Source organism: Carassius gibelio, chromosome B22 (assembly GCF_023724105.1).
Source record: "Carassius gibelio isolate Cgi1373 ecotype wild population from Czech Republic chromosome B22, carGib1.2-hapl.c, whole genome shotgun sequence".
NCBI classification, from domain to species: domain Eukaryota; kingdom Metazoa; phylum Chordata; class Actinopteri; order Cypriniformes; family Cyprinidae; genus Carassius; species Carassius gibelio.
The window spans coordinates 4,571,440-4,594,437 of record NC_068417.1 but is presented as its reverse complement, the minus strand read 5'-3'; the positions used below and the strand labels follow the sequence as shown (position 1 = coordinate 4,594,437).

Genomic DNA, 22,998 nt, shown 5'->3' with positions numbered 1-22,998 from the left:
TGGCCTGAACACATCTTTAGGCCAATATTCCATCGGGTGTGGCAAAATGGCTCGATAGCGCCACCTATACACATTCAATGGAATGTGCCGCGAGCTATGTTTCACGTACATGTACAAAAATTGGTACACACATGTAACACACCAATACCTACAAAAAAGTATCTTGGTACGAAATCCGAATCCCAACAGGAAGTCAGTTACTTTGAATTTTCCCAGCAAAATTGGTGTTGTTTTTGCCATTTTCAGGGGTTGTACTTTAACGAACTCCTCCTAGAGATTTATTCAGATCAACACCAAACTTGGTCAGTGTAATATTAAGCCCTTTGCAATTTTAAATTGCGGAGATCTTGAGATTTTGTTAAAGGGCGTGTCCATGGTGACGTGACAAAATTTGATGTATCATAATAGGAAGAGAAGTTGTTTTAACTCAGACATAAAATGTTCGATATTCCCCAAACTTCACGTTCGATAAGACTCCTGGCCTGAACACACCTGGAACCCAATATTCCATTATAATGATAGCGCCACCTGTTGGCAAGAGGAAAACTGGCACATATAAATAACTTTGACATATTCCACTTACATTAACAATTTGAAATGCATATTTCTCACCATTCACCTGTTTACTAAAGCCACACGATGGCAGTGAGCCCGGGTGCTAGGGCCCGCTCATCGCTGCTTGCAGCTTTAATTAGGGCCCGAGCACCGATGGTGTGAGGACCCTATTGTATCTGCTCTGTTTATTATTATTATTCTTATTCCGCTTCTTCTTCTCCCGAATGAATCACATTTTTGAGGGCTTTAACATGCTCAAAAAGTAATGAAACTTTGCACACGAGTCAAACCTGGTGAAAATTTTCGTCTGATATAGGATTCAGAAGAGGGTGTGGCAAAATGGCTCGACAGCGCCACCTATACCAAGAAAATCAACAGCCTTCCAGCTATGTTTCACGTACATGCACGAAAATTGGCACACATATGTAACACACCAATACCTTGCGAAGTACTTGAGGTTTCGTTAAAGGGCGGGTCCATGGTGGCCTAACAAATTTCAATGTTTCGCCATGAAAAAGGAAGTTGCTGTAACTCAGACATACAATGTCCAATCTGCCCCAAACTTCACATGTTGGATAAGATTCTTGACCTGAACAGATCTACATGCCAATATTCAGTTATAGTCATAGCGCCACCTATTGGCAACAGGAAGTTACATATTTTACATTGCGACAAACTACTCCTAGAAATTTTGTGACATCAATGTCTTTTTTGTGGTCAGTCTAATCTATATCACATGCCAAACTAATAACATTGTAAGCATTAGCTACATCTTTAATTGCTGTTTTCTGCTGTGAAAATTATGTTGTGATGAAAATAACATCTTTGTCAGTTATTTTATCTAAACAGATCGATTAACTAAGATTTCAAAATCAGATAGCATGCTGATAATGTAGCACTGTAAGCAGTGTTGTGCCTGAACGCGTTCATTGAACGATAGTTCATGAACTCGTTCATATTTTGGGCGAACGTGAACTGAACGTGCTGAATTAATGCCTGATGAACGTTACTGTCAACTCGTTCATTCTGGTGTCTGTGAACGGCACACTCTCTCAGGTTAACTTCGTTCAATAGGGTGCCAGATTTCTATAGAGACTTCCAGGCGAAAAACCAGCTAAAACACACCGTAAACGGGTCTTAATATGTAGCGGAAAAACACCCAATCTGGCAACACCAGCCACCATGTAGCAAGAAGGCGTATGATTATTTAAAATAATTTTATGATGTTTATGACAAGGTCGGTGGGAGACAAAGCATTAAAGCAACAAGGGGGAAGTGCTGTCCCCTCAGTGCTAATGTAAACCCTGGTTGGATAAGGATTCAAAATTGGATATGAAGATGAAATCTGACGCATAGTTTCATTGTTAAAACTGATAAAATAATTGCTGTCTGTGATTCTATATGGGCTGTTGCAATAATTTTGAAAAAATAATAGCTCGCAGCAACATATGGAAAAAAAGAACTATGAACTAGTTCATTTTTGGAACTGTGTGAACTTAGTTCAAAATTTTGTAGTTTGAACTATGAACTGAACTAGTTCATTTTAAAATTTGTGAATTGAACTTTGAACTAGTTCATGTAGAAAGTGAACTTTCCCAACACTGACTGTAAGATAACATTTGTTTGAACGCATTATTGCGAAAGCGATTCAGTGTGAATCTGTTTAAATCATGCTTTAACCCGAAAATAATCAGTAAAAGAAACAGACAAACTCTTAACGTCCCGCTCGACTCTTGCAGTCAACCTTCTGATCAAGCTAAATAGGTTGGCTATTGGCATGAATTTTACTCGTGATAAGAAGCTCATATTCAAGTGTTTGTGAAAAAATAATTAATGTGCATTAATGACAGGGAGGCGCCGTCTCATCACTTTAATTTTTCATGATAATGATAATGATAATTTTTTAATTAACATAATATCGTGGTGTCTCACATAGGTACATTTAAAATATATCTACAGAAAGCTTGAAATGTTTTTAAACGAAAAGGAATAGTTTAATGTGTGAATGTTGCATTTCACTCGTCGGAGAGAGCCAGCACTGTGAATATAACCAAAACAACAGTCCTATATAAACCGGTTCAGCAAGTGAAAGCCTCATGACACTATCCATATGAAAGAGCAATTCACACCTTTATCTCGACCCCACAAGCCATGAATAACTATCCAAAACCCAACCCCCTACAGCTGAACAGAATTCGATCTGTGTTTTGGCTCTGAGGAACCGTGTGTTACTGGGCTGAAACATGCCTGCACTACACTTCATAATTTTCTCGCAGCCCATATTATTATTTTCACAAGACCATAATGATAATAACAAATCATCAATTAATAATTAATCATTATTTTACGAAAATCATTGTTATTTGTGATCGTGGATGTTTACGGGAGGCTTTAAGACCAAGCGGAGTCCTCTGTTCCCGCCTCACAGCGCGCGGGTCTCCGAGGCTTCACTGTCTGCGGTTTGACTTTACTGAATCAGATTGAGGCGAACTTATTGATCATGACGCAGACTTCTTCAATTTATACTTCTGAATGCGCAGGCTGATGGCCAGCTCTGCAATTGCCCAGAATTATTGCACATCTCACTGTCTTTATATTCTTTTACTGACGGATTGCACAGGTTTGAGTAGCAATGAGCTTCTTCACTCTGCCTGGCTGCACATGTGCAATTTTGCTTTTGAAGCCAACTGACCAGGCGCACCTGTCCGCGCGGTCGTCTGCTCGGTGCCTTGAGACACACTCTCCAATGACGATTTTTACTTCACGCCTACCTAACGGTCCATAGCGGACTCGCAGGCGCAGAAAGTTTGACAGAAGGGTTTAAAGTGCAGGCTTGCATGACCTGACGGGCAACATTTCAGAAAATGTGCATTCACAAATGTAGCCTATTTTTACCCAAATATGGAAAGCACTATTGAATTTAATAATATGAGGTTCTCTCTTGAGATATTTGCCACATTTCTTCAATTAACCCCTTACTAGTAACCCCCCTTTTTTGGCATGGAGACCGAAATTACATACCCAAAATAAAAAGGTTTCTGCTCATGATTCTTTCTGACTAGATACATATTCAACATATGTTCACAAAGCTGACACTTTAAAGTTTACTGTTCAGGAATCAGAATCACTCAGACTGTTATGATAATAGAGATATATAAGCTCAAACATAAAAACAAAAATAAAAATATTAAAAACATATGTTTTAAATGTATTTAAAAAAATGTTGATGTAGGAAATGAGTTTGAAAACACAGTGTAGCTAAGGCCACAAGTCTTCCAAGACTTCATAAAAAATTTCATAATCGAATCTGTAAAACTGTGAATTTTATGAAATATTTTCTAAGGCCATGTCATGTGTGTTTTTAGAGAAGGCTAATCAGATTGATTTATGGCCCTTGTCATCTCTGTAAGATCTCACATGTAAACTTTCCTGTGCTCTTTGTGTATGTTTCACTGTTGAAAACTGCCCGAATCATGATTGTATTGTTCTCACCAAACGGTTCTTTCACACCTCCGCCAAGTATGACACATTATCCGCATTATTCTTTTATCATTATTCTTTTGTTTTTATTCCACCTTTATTAGCCTTGATTGTGGTTTTTCAGGCTTTACAAAGCAACAAAGCAGCGATCTCACTTCAGTCTCTCTTTGCATTTAGCCCTTATTTATCAAAAGTCTTACTATAAAAATACAACAAAACATTTTCTTACGACCTTACGTGAATTATTGAGACAAAAATGCATTATGAAGAAGAAAAGCACCTGCTATTAGTAGCATTGGTGCTAACGTTAGCATCAAGCTACATCTGACAATTTATGAAATTATTAGTACACTTTTACTCAAAACTCACTTTAAACCCCGATCGAGTGTTTATAATAACTTCCTTTAGCGATCAGGGGTGGAATTTGGTCGTTTACTGTTGTAAAAATATGTTATTTGTTGCCTTTTTCATCGCTGCACAAGTTAGCATTTCCGATGTACATTTTCGATTTTTTTTATAAAAACGCCCCAGATCTCAAGAAATTCTCATACCAAGCTTTACTATCGTAATCGCGGGTTTATTATTCGGATATTTTGTGTGTACAGAGGTGTTTCAGTGTTGTTTTTGCAAGATAACTACCAGGAAGTGTGCAGGAAGCATTTGACACGATGGGGCGGTGTCCAGATATGAAACTCTAAGATTGATGTTTGAAAGACCCAATCAGAGTCTGAGTCACACACCGCACGAGCTGTGACTACTGCACGCACACAGAGATCGCTGGGAGAGGCTGTTTATCATCTGATCGCGTAAATCCGTGGAAAATGAATAGAAATGACGATTCTGTCTGAAGAAATATGAAGTAAACATCAGTAAATATATCCATATATCTCCGCAGATATGCATCTTTGGTCTGTAAATCCTTATTGACGCTGTTCAGTGAGTCTATGTGAACACAAATAAACCGCTCTTGACGTGACTGAATATGAGTGAGTTGTGAATTTCTATTCAAAATGTGGCATAATACGGATTTATTATTTTGCACTCCTGACATAAATCACTAAATATCTGTCACTGCAACAATGTTTTATCAAAATATTGGTCAAATATCGAAGCTTGAGTCTTTAAACTTTCCATTGATGCACAGTTTGTCCAGATGAAGTAAGACAGTGATGTTTAATGTGCTGTGAAAGTGAAACAATAATAAACTGGGGCCGTCAGCGATGTTTGCACGCAAAGGGGTTAAGGATTGTTACATAGTGTATGGTGTTTCCATTTATCTGAACTTCAAGTGAGTTGCAGGGCAAAAAAAAAAAAAAAAAAACGAAAATCCAGCACTTCTCCTTCAATACTGATACTGCGACTATTGACAGTTTGTACATGTTCATTCGCTGGCATTTTTTGAATTTCTTTTTTTTCTCACTTAAAAACAAATGTGTCCATTCTGATGTGCAATTTTACCTTACAGGCAATTTACCTAATGGCTGTTGATGACTATTTGAATTGAATTCTGCCAAAGTGCGCGCTTGTATGTGTTCGTTAAATGCTCATGCCAGTGCTCATGTCTGAAAATAATATATGAAGAAGAAAAAAAAAAAAAACACTTAAAAACATTAGGATATAGCTTATATTTCATTAGTAGCATAATTTTTTTTTTTGGCATGTTGTGCAGACCGCATTTGAATTCGTGACAGGCCGCGGGTTGAGAACCACTGCTTTATTTCAAACATTTTTAAATCGTCCACAGCTGAGCTTTGCAGGAGGCTGATCTGCGCCAGATCACGTGAAGTGAATGTAATGAACAAAGTCGTTTTCAGATGCAATGAAAAAAAAACTAAAAAAACATGGATAACCTAGATTAGTGCCAGCAGTGGTGTCAAAAGTACTGGCATTCATTACTCAAGTAGAAGTATAGATACTAGGGTTTAAAAAGACTTTTGTAGAAGTTGAAGTATCAACTCAAGCTTTTTACTCAAGTAAAAGTGTAAAAGTACTGGTTTAAAAAACTACTTAAAGTATAAAAGTAAAAGTAATGTAAGGGGGAAAAAATGCCATTAAGAACAAAAGCTTAGGCCGCACCAGAGGGGCCTATTGTGTACTACCCCACATCCTCAAAAAACATTTTTCTAAAGGCCATATGCCACAATGACTATAATGTTATATTAAAATGTTCATGTTGAAAAATTTGGGATGCACTAGGCTTCCTGTTTCAGCCGCATATATGAAAATACAAAAATGGTGTGCACATCCCAAACATCCAATTAGGACACAGGTGCAAGACAACTAAATGATATAGACAAATAAAGAAGTGAAGTCTGAACACTGAAAACTACTGCTCCAGAGGAATTTAATCAAGCAACGTTTCGACCTTCAGGTCTTCCTCAGCCGCATATATGCCCATTTAAAATGAACGCACTTTAGTACAATCCAAATACATTAAAGGACTAGAGATATGATGACTAGTTGCCAATAAGTATTGTTATGGTGCAAAAAGTCAAACTTCAGAGGCTTGTCATCAATAACTTTTAATGGAATGTTTATGTACATCCATGATTAGCTGCAGGAATCTGCGAGGGCGATGGACAAGAACATTGGTGCAGGCTTAATAACAATTACACTTGTATGGTTGACTATTTACAGTAAACATTATAGTGCTGTCAAAATGAATGATTAATCCAAGTGATTAATCAAAAACTAAAACTGAAAAAAATCATAATCCTGATACTTTCTTGATTGATAGCTTCTTGTATTTGGTACATACGTCTGCTATGTCCAGTGTTGGGGGGTAACGAGTTACAAAGTTGGTATAGCCTACTTATCACAACTTTGTCAATCGCATCGTCAATCGAAAACGCTAAATTATTCAAACGTCTCGCTACCAAACTACCTACAGTAGCTTAATTTGTGGAGGACGAAGAAAAAGCACTCATTTGGTAAATGAGCCAGTGAGAAATAATAAGTTTTAAGTAGGGTCCAGTGCCTTTTCAATACTTTTAAAACGGTACCGGCTCCTAAACGGTGCCTGAACCGATACTTTAAAAAAAAGAACCACAAAAAAACTATGGATAACTTTAAAGAACATTACAAATATTTTAAATAAATCCATAGCTTGTTGTGCAAGTTGTGCTTCCATTAATCTAAGCCTAATAAATGTATTTCACAATCTGGGTCATTATTTAACACAAAACCACACATAATGTTTCTACTGTATCTCTGTCACTCACTCTGATATTTAGTTAAGATGAGTGCTGTCTGTCACTGTCTTAAATCAGTTCTGTGAATTACTGTATGGTCATTCTTTATAAAGTAGCAACAATGCCGTTTTTAAAATACAGTACTGTGCAAAAGTCTTATGGAAAAATGAGTATTTTCTCCCCAAAAAGGGTTTTAAGCCAGTTATTTATATCTTTTGCTGTAGTGTGTCAGTTGGAAATATCAGTTTGCCATTAATTTTAATAATAATCTAGTGCGATTTTGAATGCACAAGCAGTCTGACAACGGCAAAATTAATGTTTGGAAATGTAAACTGATATTTTATACTGACACACTACAGCAAAATATATAAATAACTGTCCGAACACCATTCTTTTAAGTGAAAATACTAAAGTGTCTAAGACTTTTGCACAGTAGTGTATGTATAAAGTCCGTATGATTAAATTAAGTATATTTAAGTAAGTGTAATTAAAGTATGTGTTCGTTCATATGTGTTAAGGGCTAGATTTTCGCTGGAGGAAACGGCTGTGGTGTGATGAGCGAAAACTTTACAGATGAGAAACCGACTGCTACCTCGTGACCTTTTGTAAACTGTATTTATGACAAAGAACTGCACAGATATGGATATTCTAACAATCTATCGATAAACACACACCTTGTGTCCTCTGTTTGTTTAAGTGCGCATGCGCTGCTCCGTTCGCGGTCTGCGCCTCTGCGGATTGAAGAGCGCGCTGAAAGACGGGAGGAGACGGTCTGACGCTGGTTTCATGTGAAATTTAAGCGGACTGACTCTGAGGCGATAGGATACCGTTTCCATAACCAACCCTACTTTTAAGAAATATATTTTTTGATAAACGAACCCAAAACTGTCTATGTCCTGGCTGGACTGTGATGTGATTTGTGTCACGTGCAGGTGCGATGGATCGCATACAGACCAATAGGGTGTAGGAATGGTATATGTTTATACTTCTCATCCAACCACAATCAAATTCACTCCATCCGGATGGCGCGATTTATCTGGATAGGTTTTTTTTTTTTTTTTTTTTTTATAAATGATGACAAGCCGGAATGTAAACAAGCCGAAATGAAACAGCAGTAACGAAGCTATTTTTAAAATGTAAGTACAGATACTTGCCTGAAAATGTAAGGAGTAGAAGTAAAAAGTCGGCTGAAAAATAATCACTCAAGTAAAGTATAGATACCCCAAATTTCTACTTAAGTACAGTAACGAAGTATTTGTACTTCGTTACTTGACACCTCTGAGTGCCAGGCTCTGTTCTGAAGTAAAATAATTATAACTAGAATTAAAAGTTAGTGAACTAACTTTGATGTTGGCTTGGCCATCTTGGCCATGGGGCAAAAGAGCCACAGTACTTGTGTGCCCAACATTCTTGAGTTGCCCCGCTGCAAAAAAAATAAAAAAAATAATACCATAAAAAATACACCTGCAACAGTCTTTTTTCATGGTCCCTTGCTGTTTTCTTTTTTAATAAAAAGCCTGAGCTATGATAACAGCTACGACAGGGTTGTCTAGCTGGATGTGAAATAAGTCATGCCTATTTTTCTCATGTATGTAGTCCTGTCACCATCGCGTTATGGGCAACGACACACTCGATAACTGATACTGAAAATGCATTTTAAATCAAGGAGATCAAAAGGGGTCCAAGCACAATGGTTTGTATAGATGATACAGTTACAGAATGGACATGTATCTTTTAAAGTAAATTATTAGTCCTTTTGTGAGTACTATTATATGCACAACATGAAAATAGATAACTATCATAGTGTCCCTTTTACAGTAATGTGTGATAACTTGATAAAAATATTGGCAATACTATTAAAATATGTTCAAATTTAATGATATCTAGGAGATGATGTTCAAGTCTTTGAACAGATGAGGTGTGCTATATCTTTTCTAACTTATTGAACTTACGGTTTTCATAAAAATAAATATTAAAATCATAAAAATCCCATAGACTTTAATTGACAGGATGTTCAGATGAGCCAAGCTCCAAATCCCATTAGACTCAATCAAACTCTGCTTCTATGAACTATTTCTAATCAGTTTAAACTCATTCTAACTCATGTAATATTTCAAATTTATTTATGTGCAGAAATAAAACATTTATAAACATTCATTATATTTTTTTTATAAACTTTAATAAGGCCCAATATAGTAATAATGCAAAAACTATAATCTCCTAAATACCATTCAGTTTGGCTCTATTTTCACGTTGTGAATATCATAGTACTCACAGAAGGACTCATAATTTACTTGAAAATAGGATATTTATGTATTCACTTGTATGAACTGATTTGTCTCTGAATATATCTTGAAGTATTTAGTATTTATCCTGTGGCGCCATCCTGTGGACAACATACTGAAACCAGCTGGTAAATGCAGTCTCTTTAATATTCAATCCAGCATCAATACCTATTTTCGATTTATTTCTCAACAGTTTATGTTCACGTGGCTGTTTTCGTTTATATTCGCCAAGCTATTATGAATTTTGAAATAATCGTGTACTTGATTTGTCCGATCTACCGATGAAAAGCCAGAATCACTGTCCTCTGAAGCCGGAGAGATGGACTTTTTTTCCTTCCAGTATTCATAAGCTGTATTGCGCTGATATTTCATTTTGCACACTTACACAGCTCAAAAACGCCTGAATTCTGCCCTTGTTGTGTTCTAATGGGTGGATTGTGTGAGGCATAATTTATTAATGAGATCTGACTTGATAATAATAACATATTGATTTAGCTTGTCAGTGTGAATGAAATGTGTATTTATTTGTCCGATCTCGCCCGGAACGCGGCTGTCATGGGACTTTTTTTCCCTTCACAATGTCAAATATTGCATTTTGCACACATACACAGCCCAACCACCTATAAATTTTCAACGAAGTGCATCTTGAGCTACGTTTCACGTACTTGTACGAAAATCGGTACACACATGTAACTCACCAATATCTACAAAAAAGTCTATTGGTACGAAATCCAAATCCCAACAGGAAGTCAGTTATTATTTTTTTTCTCATCAAAAATTGAACTCCTCCTAGAGATGTATTCAGATCAACACCAAAGTTTGTCAGCGTAATCTAAAGGCCTTTGCGATGTTAAATTGCGAAGATCTAGAGTTTTTGTTTAAGGGCGTGCCCGTGGCGGCCTGGCGAATTTCGATGATTCGCCATGAAAAATGAAGTTTCTATAACTCAGACATAAAATGTCCAATCTGCAACAAACTTCACATGTTTGATAAGACTCCTGACCTGAACAGATCAACATTCCCAAATTTAGTTATAGTCATAGCGCCACCTGCTGGCAACAGGAAGTGTATGCTTTACGCTGCAATGAACTACTACTAGAAAACTAATAAAATCAAAATTGTGTTATGGTCAGTTTAATCTAAAAGCCTTTGCGATAGTGAATTGTGAATATCTTGAGTTTTTGATAAAGGGCGTGTCCTTGGCGACGTGACAAAGTTTGATGTCTCGCCATGGGAATAAAATTTGTAACTCAGGCATAAAATGTCCGATCTTCCCCAAACTTCATATGTGTGATAAGAATCCTGGCCTGAACACATCTTTAGGCCAATATTCCATCGGGTGTGGCAAAATGGCTCGATAGCGCCACCTATACACATTCAATGGAATGTGCCGCGAGCTATGTTTCACGTACATGTACAAAAATTGGTACACACATGTAACACACCAATACCTACAAAAAAGTATCTTGGTACGAAATCCGAATCCCAACAGGAAGTCAGTTACTTTGAATTTTCCCAGCAAAATTGGTGTTGTTTTTGCCATTTTCAGGGGTTGTACTTTAACGAACTCCTCCTAGAGATTTATTCAGATCAACACCAAACTTGGTCAGTGTAATATTAAGCCCTTTGCAATTTTAAATTGCGGAGATCTTGAGATTTTGTTAAAGGGCGTGTCCATGGTGACGTGACAAAATTTGATGTATCATAATAGGAAGAGAAGTTGTTTTAACTCAGACATAAAATGTTCGATATTCCCCAAACTTCACGTTCGATAAGACTCCTGGCCTGAACACACCTGGAACCCAATATTCCATTATAATGATAGCGCCACCTGTTGGCAAGAGGAAAACTGGCACATATAAATAACTTTGACATATTCCACTTACATTAACAATTTGAAATGCATATTTCTCACCATTCACCTGTTTACTAAAGCCACACGATGGCAGTGAGCCCGGGTGCTAGGGCCCGCTCATCGCTGCTTGCAGCTTTAATTAGGGCCCGAGCACCGATGGTGTGAGGACCCTATTGTATCTGCTCTGTTTATTATTATTATTCTTATTCCGCTTCTTCTTCTCCCGAATGAATCACATTTTTGAGGGCTTTAACATGCTCAAAAAGTAATGAAACTTTGCACACGAGTCAAACCTGGTGAAAATTTTCGTCTGATATAGGATTCAGAAGAGGGTGTGGCAAAATGGCTCGACAGCGCCACCTATACCAAGAAAATCAACAGCCTTCCAGCTATGTTTCACGTACATGCACGAAAATTGGCACACATATGTAACACACCAATACCTTGCGAAGTACTTGAGGTTTCGTTAAAGGGCGGGTCCATGGTGGCCTAACAAATTTCAATGTTTCGCCATGAAAAAGGAAGTTGCTGTAACTCAGACATACAATGTCCAATCTGCCCCAAACTTCACATGTTGGATAAGATTCTTGACCTGAACAGATCTACATGCCAATATTCAGTTATAGTCATAGCGCCACCTATTGGCAACAGGAAGTTACATATTTTACATTGCGACAAACTACTCCTAGAAATTTTGTGACATCAATGTCTTTTTTGTGGTCAGTCTAATCTAAAGACCTGTGTGATGTTTAGTTGTGAAGATCTTGAGTTTTTGTTAAAAGGTGTGTCCATGGCGCCGTGATGAAGTTCGATGTCTCGCCATGGGAATAAAAGATGTTATAACTCAGGCATTAAATGTCCAATCTTGCCCAAACTTCACTTGTGTGATAAGGGTCCTGGCCTGAACAGATCTGAAGGCCAATATTCCATTATAATTATAGCGCCACCTGTTGGCAACAGGAAAACTGGCACAAATAAATGACTTTGACATATTCCACTTATATTAACAATTTGAAATGCATATATCTCAACATTCACCTGTTTACTAAAGCCACACAATGGCGGTGAGCCCGGGTGCGAGGGCCCATTCATCGCTGCTTGCAGCTTTAATTCTTCTTCTTCTTCTTCTTCTTCTTCTTCTTCTTCTTCTTCTCCCGAATGAATCACATTTTTGACACTCACAATTTTGCCACACTCACAATCGAGTGTGGCAAAATGGCTCGATAGCGCCACCTATACACTTTCAACGGAGTGCGTACACACTTTAAATGGAGTGCGCCTCGAGCTATGTTTCACGTACATGTACAAAAATCGGTACACACATGTAACACACCAATATCTACGAAAAAGTCTCTTGGTACGAAATCCGAATCCCAACAGGAATTCAGTAATTAGTGTTGTTTTGGCCATTTTCAGGGGTTGTACTTTAACGAACTCCTCCTAGATATTTATTCAGATCAACACCAAACTTGGTCAGTGTAATCTAAAGCCTTTTGCGATCTTAAATTGCGAAGATCTTGACGTTTCGTTAAAGGGCGTGTCCATGGCGGCCTGACAAATTTCGATGTTTCGCCATGAAATAGGATGTTGTTGTAACTCAGGCATAAAATGTCCAATCCTCCCCAAACCTCACAAGTTCGATAAAAGTCCTGCCCTGAACACATCTGAAGGCCAATATTCCATTATAATGATAGAGCCACCTGCTGGCAACAGGAAGATTGGCACATATATGGAATAAACATTGATATATTCTACTTATATTTACGAGTTTAAACGCATATTTCTCACCGTTCACCTATTAACTAAAGCCACTCGCTGCCGGTGAGCCCGGGTGCGAGGGCCCGTTCATCGCTGCTTGCAGCTTTAATTAGGGCCCGAGCACTGAGGTGCGAGGACCCTCTTGTATCTGCTTTGTTTATTCTTCTTCTTCTTCTTCTTCTTCTTCTTCTTCTTCTTCTCCCGAATGAATCGCATTTTTGAGGGCTTTAACATGCTCAAAAAGTCATGAAACTTTGCACACGCATCAAACCTGGTGAAAATTTTCGTCTGATATAGGATTCAGAAGAGGGTGTGGCAAAATGGCTCGACAGCGCCACCTATACCAAGAAAATCAACAGCCTTCCAGCTATGTTTCACGTACATGCACGAAAATTGGCACACATATGTAACACACCAATACCTACAAAAAAGACTCTTGGAGCGAAATTCTAAACCCAACAGGAAGTCGGTTATTTTTAATATTATGAGCATATTTTATGTAATTTTGGTAATTTCCATGTGTTGTATTTTAACGAACTCCTCCTAGAGAGTTCTTCAAATCAACACCAAATTTGGGATGCCTAATCCAAAGGCCTTTGCGATGTTAAATTGCGAAGATCTTGAGTTTTCGTCGAAGGGCGTGTCCGTGACGGCCTGGCGAATTTCGAAGATTCGCCATGAAAAATGAAGTTGCTATAACTCACACATACAATGTCCAATCTGCCCCAAACTTCACATGTTTGATGAGACTCCGAACCTGAACAGATTGACATGCCCATATTCAGTTATAGTCATAGCGCCATCTATTGGCAATTGGAAGTGACATATTTTACGCTGCGACGAACTACTCATAGAAATTTTATGACATCAATGTTTTTGTGGTCAGTCTAATCTAAAGGCCTGTGCGATGTTCAGTTGTGAAGATCTTGAGTTTTCGTTAAAAGGCTTGTTCATGGCGCCGCGACGAAGTTCGATGTCTCGCCATGGGAATAAAAGATGTTATAACTCAGGCATAAAATGACCGATCTTCCCCAAACTTCACATGTGTGATAAGAGTCCTGGCAAAAATTTGTACAAAAAAGTCTCTTGGTACAAAATCTGAATCCCAACAGGAAGTCGGTTATTTTGAATTTTCCCTTCAAAATTGTTGTTGTTTTTGCCATTTTCAGGGGTTGTACTTTAACGAACTCCTCCTAGAGATTTATCCAGATCAACACCAAATTTGGTCAGTGTAATCTAAAGCCCTTTGCGATAATAAATTGCGAAGGACTTGAGGTTTCGTTAAAGGGCGTGTCCATGGTGGCCTGACAAATTTCGATGTTTCGCCATGAAAAAGGAAGTTGCTGTAACTCAGATTTACAATGTCCAATCTGCCCCAAACTTCACATGTTAGGTAAGACTTCTTCCCTTAACATATCTACATGCCCATTTTCAGTTATAGTCATAGCACCACCTGCTGGCAACAGGAAGTGGCATGTTTTAGGCTGCGACAAACTACTAGAATTTTTTTGAGATTAAAGTATTTTTTGTAGTCAGTCTAATCTAAAGGCCTGTGCAATGTTAACTTGTGGAGATCTTGAGTTATTTTTAAAGGGCGTGTCCATGGCGCCATGACAAATTTTGATGTCTCGCCACAGTAAGAGAAGTTGTTGGAACTCAAGCATAATTTGTTCGATCTTCCCCAAACTTCACATGTTCGATAAGAGTCCTGCCCTAAACACATTGAAGGCCAAAATTCCATTATAATGAGAGCACCACCTGCTGGCAACAGGAAGATTGGCACATATATGGAGTAAACTTTGATATATTCCACTTATATTTATTTTTAATATTAAGTTTTAATGCATATTTCTCACCGTTCACCTAATTAATGAAGCCAATCGCTGGCGGTGAGTCCGGGTGCGAGGGTCCGTTCATCGCTGCTTGCAGCTTTAATATTCTAATTGTTTTGTGCCGTTTCGCTACAGGGTTTTAATGTGAAAGGCTGTGAATTCTCTATTTGGACTTCAAGTGTTCAGAGAAGAACATCGCGAGCTCGCGGACATTTGGCTGCCGCGAATATATCATGTTATTACTTTAAACAGTTCAGAAACATCTGAATTTAGCTCTTGGTGTGTTCTAACGTGTGGATTGCGTGCAATCGCCGTGTTTAAAGGTCTTAAATAAGAATGAATTCGCTCGTTGTGAGCTCGTGTAGACAGTGACTGAGCTGATCAGCCGTGATGCTTCTCTCGTCTTTCTGACTGCTCTCTGCCCAGAAATCAATTATTAATGAGCCCTAACCCCTGTACTAATCGGATATGTTGGTTTAGCTTGTCAGTTTGAAGGAAATTTTATTATTTACTTGTATTGTTAACCGGTTTAAAAGTGAAACGAAACCCGACTCCTCCCCTAAATCTCATTGCAATTGTAGGGGCGCAATTTTTCTCAGACAATGTAAGTCTATGGGTAATGAATTTTTACATTTAAAAATTAATTAAAAAAAACTTTAAGTCTGATCACTCTGAAAAGATATAGCAACCTGCACCGCTTTATCCCGCAGGTGTCTGCCGAGTTTGGGGCTAGTGGCTTAAAAGCCCTAGGAGGAGATACGTTTGTAATTCTGTCTCAGAAGAATAATAATAATAAAAATAAAAATAAGTTTAAATAACATAACAGTATGTTGGCTTGTTGCCAAGCCAACATATCTAGAATTAAAAGTTAGTGAACTAACTTTGATGTTGGCTTAATAATAATAATACCATAAAAAATACACCTGCAACAGTCTTTTTCCATGGTCCCTTGCAGTTTTCTTTTTTTAATAAAAAGCCTAGGCTATGATAACAGCTACGACAGGGTTGTCTAGCATGAATGCGAAATAAGTCATGCAAAAACCATAATCTCCTAAATACCATTCAATTTAATCTTATTTTAATAGTACTGACAACATATTTTAAGTTATCACACATTACTGAAAAATTAAAGAAGGGACACTATATATAGTATACTTCGGGGAGTCAAGAGCTAAACAAAATGTCCTGTTTCTTAACAAAATACTGTAACTTTTATAAATTTTATACTATCACCACAACATTTTAATTAATATTTATTATAAAATAAATATTTCATAAAACTGAAACTTAAATATATTATTTCTATAGGCTATACAAAACAGAAAAGAAAAAAGACTAAATAATAAGGCTGAATAAGCTGATCTATAGCGTGTTAAATGGTGGTTGCCTGTCTATGAATGGTACACCCCTCTAAGCTCACAGAAGTGGTTTGACCCAAGTCCTCAGCAGCCAATGACATTGACCTCTTCAAACTGATTTTTAACTTGTACTTCACGTGTATTTCACGTGTTAAATACCCGCTGATTTTTCACGTGTAAACAACACGTATTTAACGCGTTAAATAATATTGGATATAATATCGGAGTAATATAGTATTTTAAGAAGCTCTTAAAAATATATATAAATGACTTTACCATGTTGTGCAGCGCCGATAAATAAATAATATTAAATACGTGTTGTCTACGCATGAAATACACATATTTAACGTGTTGTTGACACGTTAAAATTCACGTGTATTTGACCCTCTTGGCCTTCCATACACATTAGATATAATGAGGGAGACGTGAAAAAAGGACATCGCGTTGTTTTGATATGGATTACTTTATCACAGAATATTTGTTCGGCAGCACTTGTTTGGTTTAAAAGTAGACATGTCAAGCTTTCTATAGATATATATCTCATGTCTCTTCGTTGAGTATTCATGGAGTTACAGTTCATTTTAATGACGTGTTTGTAAATGAAGATCAGTGCAGACCAAGGCTGGAGACAGCACACCTTGTTTGTTATCTTTAATTTATAAGTGCACAAAGTTTTGTTGTTATTATGTTTGTATACAAAAAAAAGTGGACCCTTTACAGATTCGATTGATGTATTGCTCTTATCTGTACGATTAAAACTGAAAGTTTTCGTGCCTTTCTTCCTTCCAGTATTCATAAGCTGTATCACGCTGTCAAATTATTCTTCATTTTGCACACATAAACAGCTCAAAAACACCTGAATTCTGCTCTTGTTGTGTTCTAATGGGTGGATTAGTGCATTCCCAAAAAATGCTAAGCGCTCATTTCTCTCTCTTCTTTCTCTCTGTTCTTTGGCCAGAGACATAATTTATTAATGAGCTCTGACCCGGTAATAAAAACATATGTTGGTTTAGCTTGCCAGTGTGAATGAAATGTGTAGCCTTTTTATTTGTCCGATCACGCCCCGAAACGCGGCTGTCATGTGGACTTCAAGTGTTCAGAGAAATAAATCGCGAGATCGCGGACATATCCCGCAGGTGTCTGCCGAGTTTGGGGCTTGTGGCTTTAAAGCCCTAGGAGGAGTAGCGTTTTACATTTCTCAGAAAAATAAGAAAAATAAAAATAAAAATAAGAAGTTTAAATAGCATAACAGTATGTTGGCTTGTTGCCAAGCCAACATAATAAAAAGAATAAGTTTAAATAGCATAACAGTATGTTGGCTTTGTTGCCAAGCCAAGCCAACATAATAAAAATAAAAATAAGTTTAAATAGCATAACAGTATGCAAGCCAACATAATTAGTACTGTTAACCAAGAGTAACACATTTTAACGTATTAATCGCCTATTTTCATTTGCTGAATGTTTTCTTTTTTTTTTTTTTAAACACGCTAAAAAATGAATTAAGTTTGTCAGAGGAAAAAAATATGAATCGTGTATAGGTTTCATTTGAACAGATCAATCACCTATTTTCGTTTGCTGCATGTTTATTTATTTATTTTTTTAAACATGCTAAAAAATAAATCAGAGTTTGTGAGAGGAAAAAAAAATAGGCTATAGGCTCAATCGGGAGAAATCAAACATTTCCATATTTGTGATGTTGCCCATTTGAAGCTTAACTAGGCTATTATTCATGAGGTAAATAGGCTGTGTGCGTTTCAGTATTGATGAAAAAAATCATAATTAACAGTATGTCAAAGTGCTCACACCGAATGTCTGGTGAACTACTTCTGTTTCCATTATGTGCGCGAGGCACCAGCACGATCAGCTAAAACAAATAATACTTAATTTTTGGTCACACATAAGGCATAATTCAAAAATGCTGGTAGTTTGAAAAATCAAGAATAATAACAGAGTTAATACTAATTATTGCTAAGTGCAATGGACCGTTCCCATTTCGCTCTGCATATGGAACCTGAATATTTTTTTTAAAACCAAGAATGAATCGAAATTAAAATGAAATTAAAACATTTAGCTTTATGTATATATATATATATATATATATATATATATATATATATATATATATATATATATATATATATATATATATAAATAATATAGGCCTTATATTTATTTACTGTTTAATAAAAATAGCATGCATATGATCCTTTGTGTTAAGGTCTTCTTTTAATTTTTGTTAAGTAGACTGTAGTCTAAGACTATCCTAGATTTTAAAAATTATCAAATTGTAAAACAAACAGTTTTTTTTTAATGTTACAATGTTATATCAATGTTATTGTTGTTTTACTTCCTTATTTTATCTCATTTTACAATTAAATTCATTTCGCAATGCGTCCCTTTGCGCCACCTGGCGGTAGTTTCACAAATGATTTTAACACGCGACTGAATTACAGTCCATCCTGAAGCGGCGGTACGCGAGGCAGGTAAGCCCCAGAAAGGCTGGCCACCTACTGTAAGCTAAGCATGGTCTTCAGGATTAGTAGCACTGTCCAAGCAAGTGTGTTGGAGATGAACTCTGCAGAACATGGTTCTCCAGGTTCAGGACTGGTTTTTAAATCTATAAATGAATTTGTACAGTTGGGTGTCTGCATGAGAGGTGTACGTCAGTAAGCACAATGGAAAATGTAATCTAAAAAGACAAAATTGTCAGATCTGCATTTAGATTTAGGGCACTGCCTTGAGGTCTGCATCCATTGGTCACACCAGACCTTGCACCCCACCACACTCCTGCTTGCTGTCAACATTAACTGTGACTGTTGCCAAATACAAATTATAATGTATTATGTAACAGCAAGTCAGTGGGAAAGTGCATTTGACTTGCAGCTTTCCAAATCATAATCATTTTTATTTGGCACCAGCTGGAGTAGTTAATGTTGTTTTATATTATACAGCTATCATTGAGCGAAGGTATAACCCCCCCCCCCCCCCCCCCATCTATCATTGAAGAACCTGAGTTACACAGATATGGCATAATCATGGCAGTACACATAAAATTCATGTATTTATTTGTAATTTAACTGATGTAAACATAAATCCTGTCACCTCCTCTGGTGGACATTAAGTATTAAGGCCTTCATTGCTCAGATAATGAAAGTCACTAGGATTTTTTGAGAAGGTAAGTCCGACCAGTTAAGGCAATGAATCAGACGAGTCTGAAGATCTGAGCTGAATTTGGTCAAACGTTAAATTTCTAGTCGGTCTCAACTCTCATAATAAATAATAATAATGTTCAAATATATGTTGGCTTTCTCAAGCCCAACAAAGACGACTAAGAAGAGAAATGTCATTAATAATTTATTTCATAAATTTAACTATATTCATTTCCACAATTAATTATTAAATGTCACACACACCTACCTAGTGCCTTTAGACTTAAAAGATGAGGAGACAGAACTATTGGCACTGTATTTATCAGTGGGACAATATTCACACAATACTATAACCTAGAAATAATTTAAAGGGGTCTTGCAAGTCGCAGCAGCACAAATTATGTGCCCAGCCACATCTGTTTAAAATATTATGCTAATTAACAGTGAGTGGTGGTTTCAGACATTACAGTGCTTCACTCGTACTGACTCTTATTCCGCCTGAAAGAATGAAAAGACAGAGCTGAAGGTGGAGCAATTCAACCAATCAGATGAAAGGAGTATTTCAGCTCCGCCCACAAGTGCGAATGAAATATTGAAGCCATAAACCTATATGTAAGCCCCAAATGACAAAATGAGAAATGGAGCGAAAAACTAATTTACCGTTTGTTAAACTAAACGGAATAATGAATAAATGAGTAATAAATGAATAAATGAATTTTTCCATTTCTCATTATTGAATTCATGTTCTCTCACTTGAATCCTCTTGAGTCTTTCATTTTTAGTTTTTTTTTTTTTTTTTTGAAAACGGACTTGTAATGGACGGAAGATACCCTGATTGTGAAAGGTTCAAATTTAAAGTTTGGTTTTCAGCCTGGCATTTAAAAAAAATTAACCATTCATTTTAAGTTTTTCTGTCATGGTCAACTGACGAAAAACGAATGGACGCAAAAGTTCAAGGACCAAATTCAATATAATATGTTTTTGAGCAGCATTTTGTGTGTATTGTTGTAATTTCAATTTTGGTTTTCAGTGTGGCATTTAAAAATAAAATGGCGGATAATTTTTAGTTTTTCCATCATGGTTAAACAATGAAAAAGGAATCCCGCTCAAATTGATTTGGTTTTGACGCAATATTTACACTAAAGCTTGCAGACAGGTAAGGGGCGTGACATTTTCTGACCAGGAGCCAAGTGGAGCCAATCACAACACATTCTGCTCCAGCTAACCAATCACAGGGTATTTTGTATATCAGAAGGCGGATACAGGAACTATTCGAGTCGTTCATGCCAGACTGGGGAGAGAGGTGTTGTAATAATGTAAAATGTGTGGAAAAAGAATGTGTTTATTGAACAACTTTGTATGAGAGCCTGTTCTAGTATACCCCCAAAACAAAATCAAGACTTTGTAAAAGAGTATCATAGGACCCCTTTCTTATTCAATAATGGTGCATTTGACCTACTATATATTTCTGTACAAATTATTATTTAATTATTTTAAGATTTTTTTTTTCACCTGATGGTCTTTAATGAACAGAGTCCATCCTGTAGTAAATCACTGAGCTGCTTCACTCCTGATTCTCCAGGATCATTTCCTGTGAGATCCAGCTCTATCAGGTGTGAAGGGTTTGATCTCAGAGCCGAAGACAGAGCTTTATAACCTTCTTCAGTGATACTGCAGTCTGAAAGTCTACAAAATATAAACATGAATTGAAAGTAACAATTTGGTTAAAATACACCCATTCATTCACTACACAATCATATTATAAAATCAAGATAAATTAATCAATTAGTTATTTTGAACAACATGAACAAAACAAACAAACATTTTATTTTTCATCGATGACTAGTGTGCATTATGTCCTCTTGCAAAATCCATTCTAATCAATGAATCTGTCTAGACTGCAGAAATAATCTTGTTTGCATCGTACCAGCACATTTTTCTTTGGTTCGATGAGTCATTGAGTGTGTGTCATGCACTGAACAAAACTCTGGTATTTCCAGCGCTGCCTAATCTAAACACTTCTGGATTCTCCACTACATTCATATGCTCAACAGAAATATGTGATTGCTTAAAAAGCTACATGCTTTTTAGGAAACGCACATAAAAATTTAATCTGAAATAACATCAGCAGGTCTAAATTATTTTTTTGTTATTTAACAGCCATTCAGAAAATCTACTAGCCAGAAAAAATAAATCAATCAAGATTACCAAAATAACATCTTAAATTAAAATATATTTCATATTAAATCTGACTCTGAATTGTTGAATGCTTTCAGTTTTACAACAGTCAAATTTTGTTTGGAGATAAAAATAAACAAAATAAAAATAAAATAATTCTTATTAATCTGTAAAACAGCATCTATTTGTATCATTTCCAGATATAGCTCAGTCAAAAATGAAAGTTTAATAAACACCTTAAAGTTTAAAGGAGAGGCTGTCAATTGATAAAGTGATCAGCTGTTTCATCACAAACATTTGTGTACTGAACTCCACTGTTATCCCTTAAAATAGCCAAATTGAGGTCTTGTCTCCAGCAGCTCCAGTGACAAGAGCTGCAACTCAGTAACATTTGTCCCAAATTATTGTTCATGTAATTTTAAGGGAAACTATGTGAGTTGTGTTGTAGGTAATAGACACTGAAATATTTTGAGTGATGCCCAGGGCTTATTTTGTGCCGGAACAAGCTAGATCCAAAACCTCCCAAATCTGATCAGGCACCTCATTTTGGTGAATCCCCCTCCTCACGTGCCAACGAAAGACGATCATGCTGACCTATAGCGTGCATGTGATATAATGAAAAATGCATATTATGAGCGCGCTTGCTGCACATTTCATTTGAAATAACTTCAGCGTACAAAAGACGTGACATGTGAATGGCCCCACTACGGTCACGAGACCAAATGCACAGATCAAACACTAATAAACATGCCTTTTCTTTCTCAACTTTTTACATTAGTGATCGACCGATATAGATTTTTTATTACCAATACCGATACTAATTATTTGCATGTTTAATGTGCCTGATAACCAATATGCACAACTGATATTTATTAACTGTTATAAAGTAAATAAATGTAATTTATTGTGTGTGACTGCATCATATAATAATTATTAATTATTAATAATATTAATAATGTTAATCGTCTGGCTGACTACGTCTTGTATTAATTTTTCAAAAAATCCTGTCATATGTGCACAAACTGACAGTCACCACTTATAAGCTATTACTAAATATTGTAGAAACATAATTTTCTGTAAAGTTGCTTTGTAACGATTTGCATTGTAAAAAGCGCTATACAAATAAACTTAAACTGAAAAAAAACCTTGAAATGACAAAGAATATATGAAAAGAATATACTTCGCTTAGGTTTTTCCTCTTTTCAGTCATCTTTTTTTAAATGTGGAAAATAAGTCTTTCATGTTAAATTTAATTTGTATATTACAATAAAAAGCATCAATAGCAAAACTAATATTATCAATAAGCAAAAAATGCAGAATGTCTCATGTTTTCAAATGTAGAGAATAAATAAAGGAC

The 22,998-nt window shown here is 36.5% G+C and overlaps 1 protein-coding gene across 1 annotated transcript in view; it reads right to left on the bottom strand.

The window, feature by feature from the left end:
• LOC127987694 (uncharacterized) overlaps positions 1 to 22,998 on the bottom strand; it is a 2,462,016-nt gene that overhangs the window by 2,327,909 nt on the left and 111,109 nt on the right. Inside the window, exon 49 of the mRNA XM_052590053.1 lies at positions 20,976 to 21,149. Coding sequence (XP_052446013.1) covers positions 20,976 to 21,149 — 174 coding nt within the window. The remainder of the gene's footprint in view (positions 1 to 20,975; positions 21,150 to 22,998) is intronic.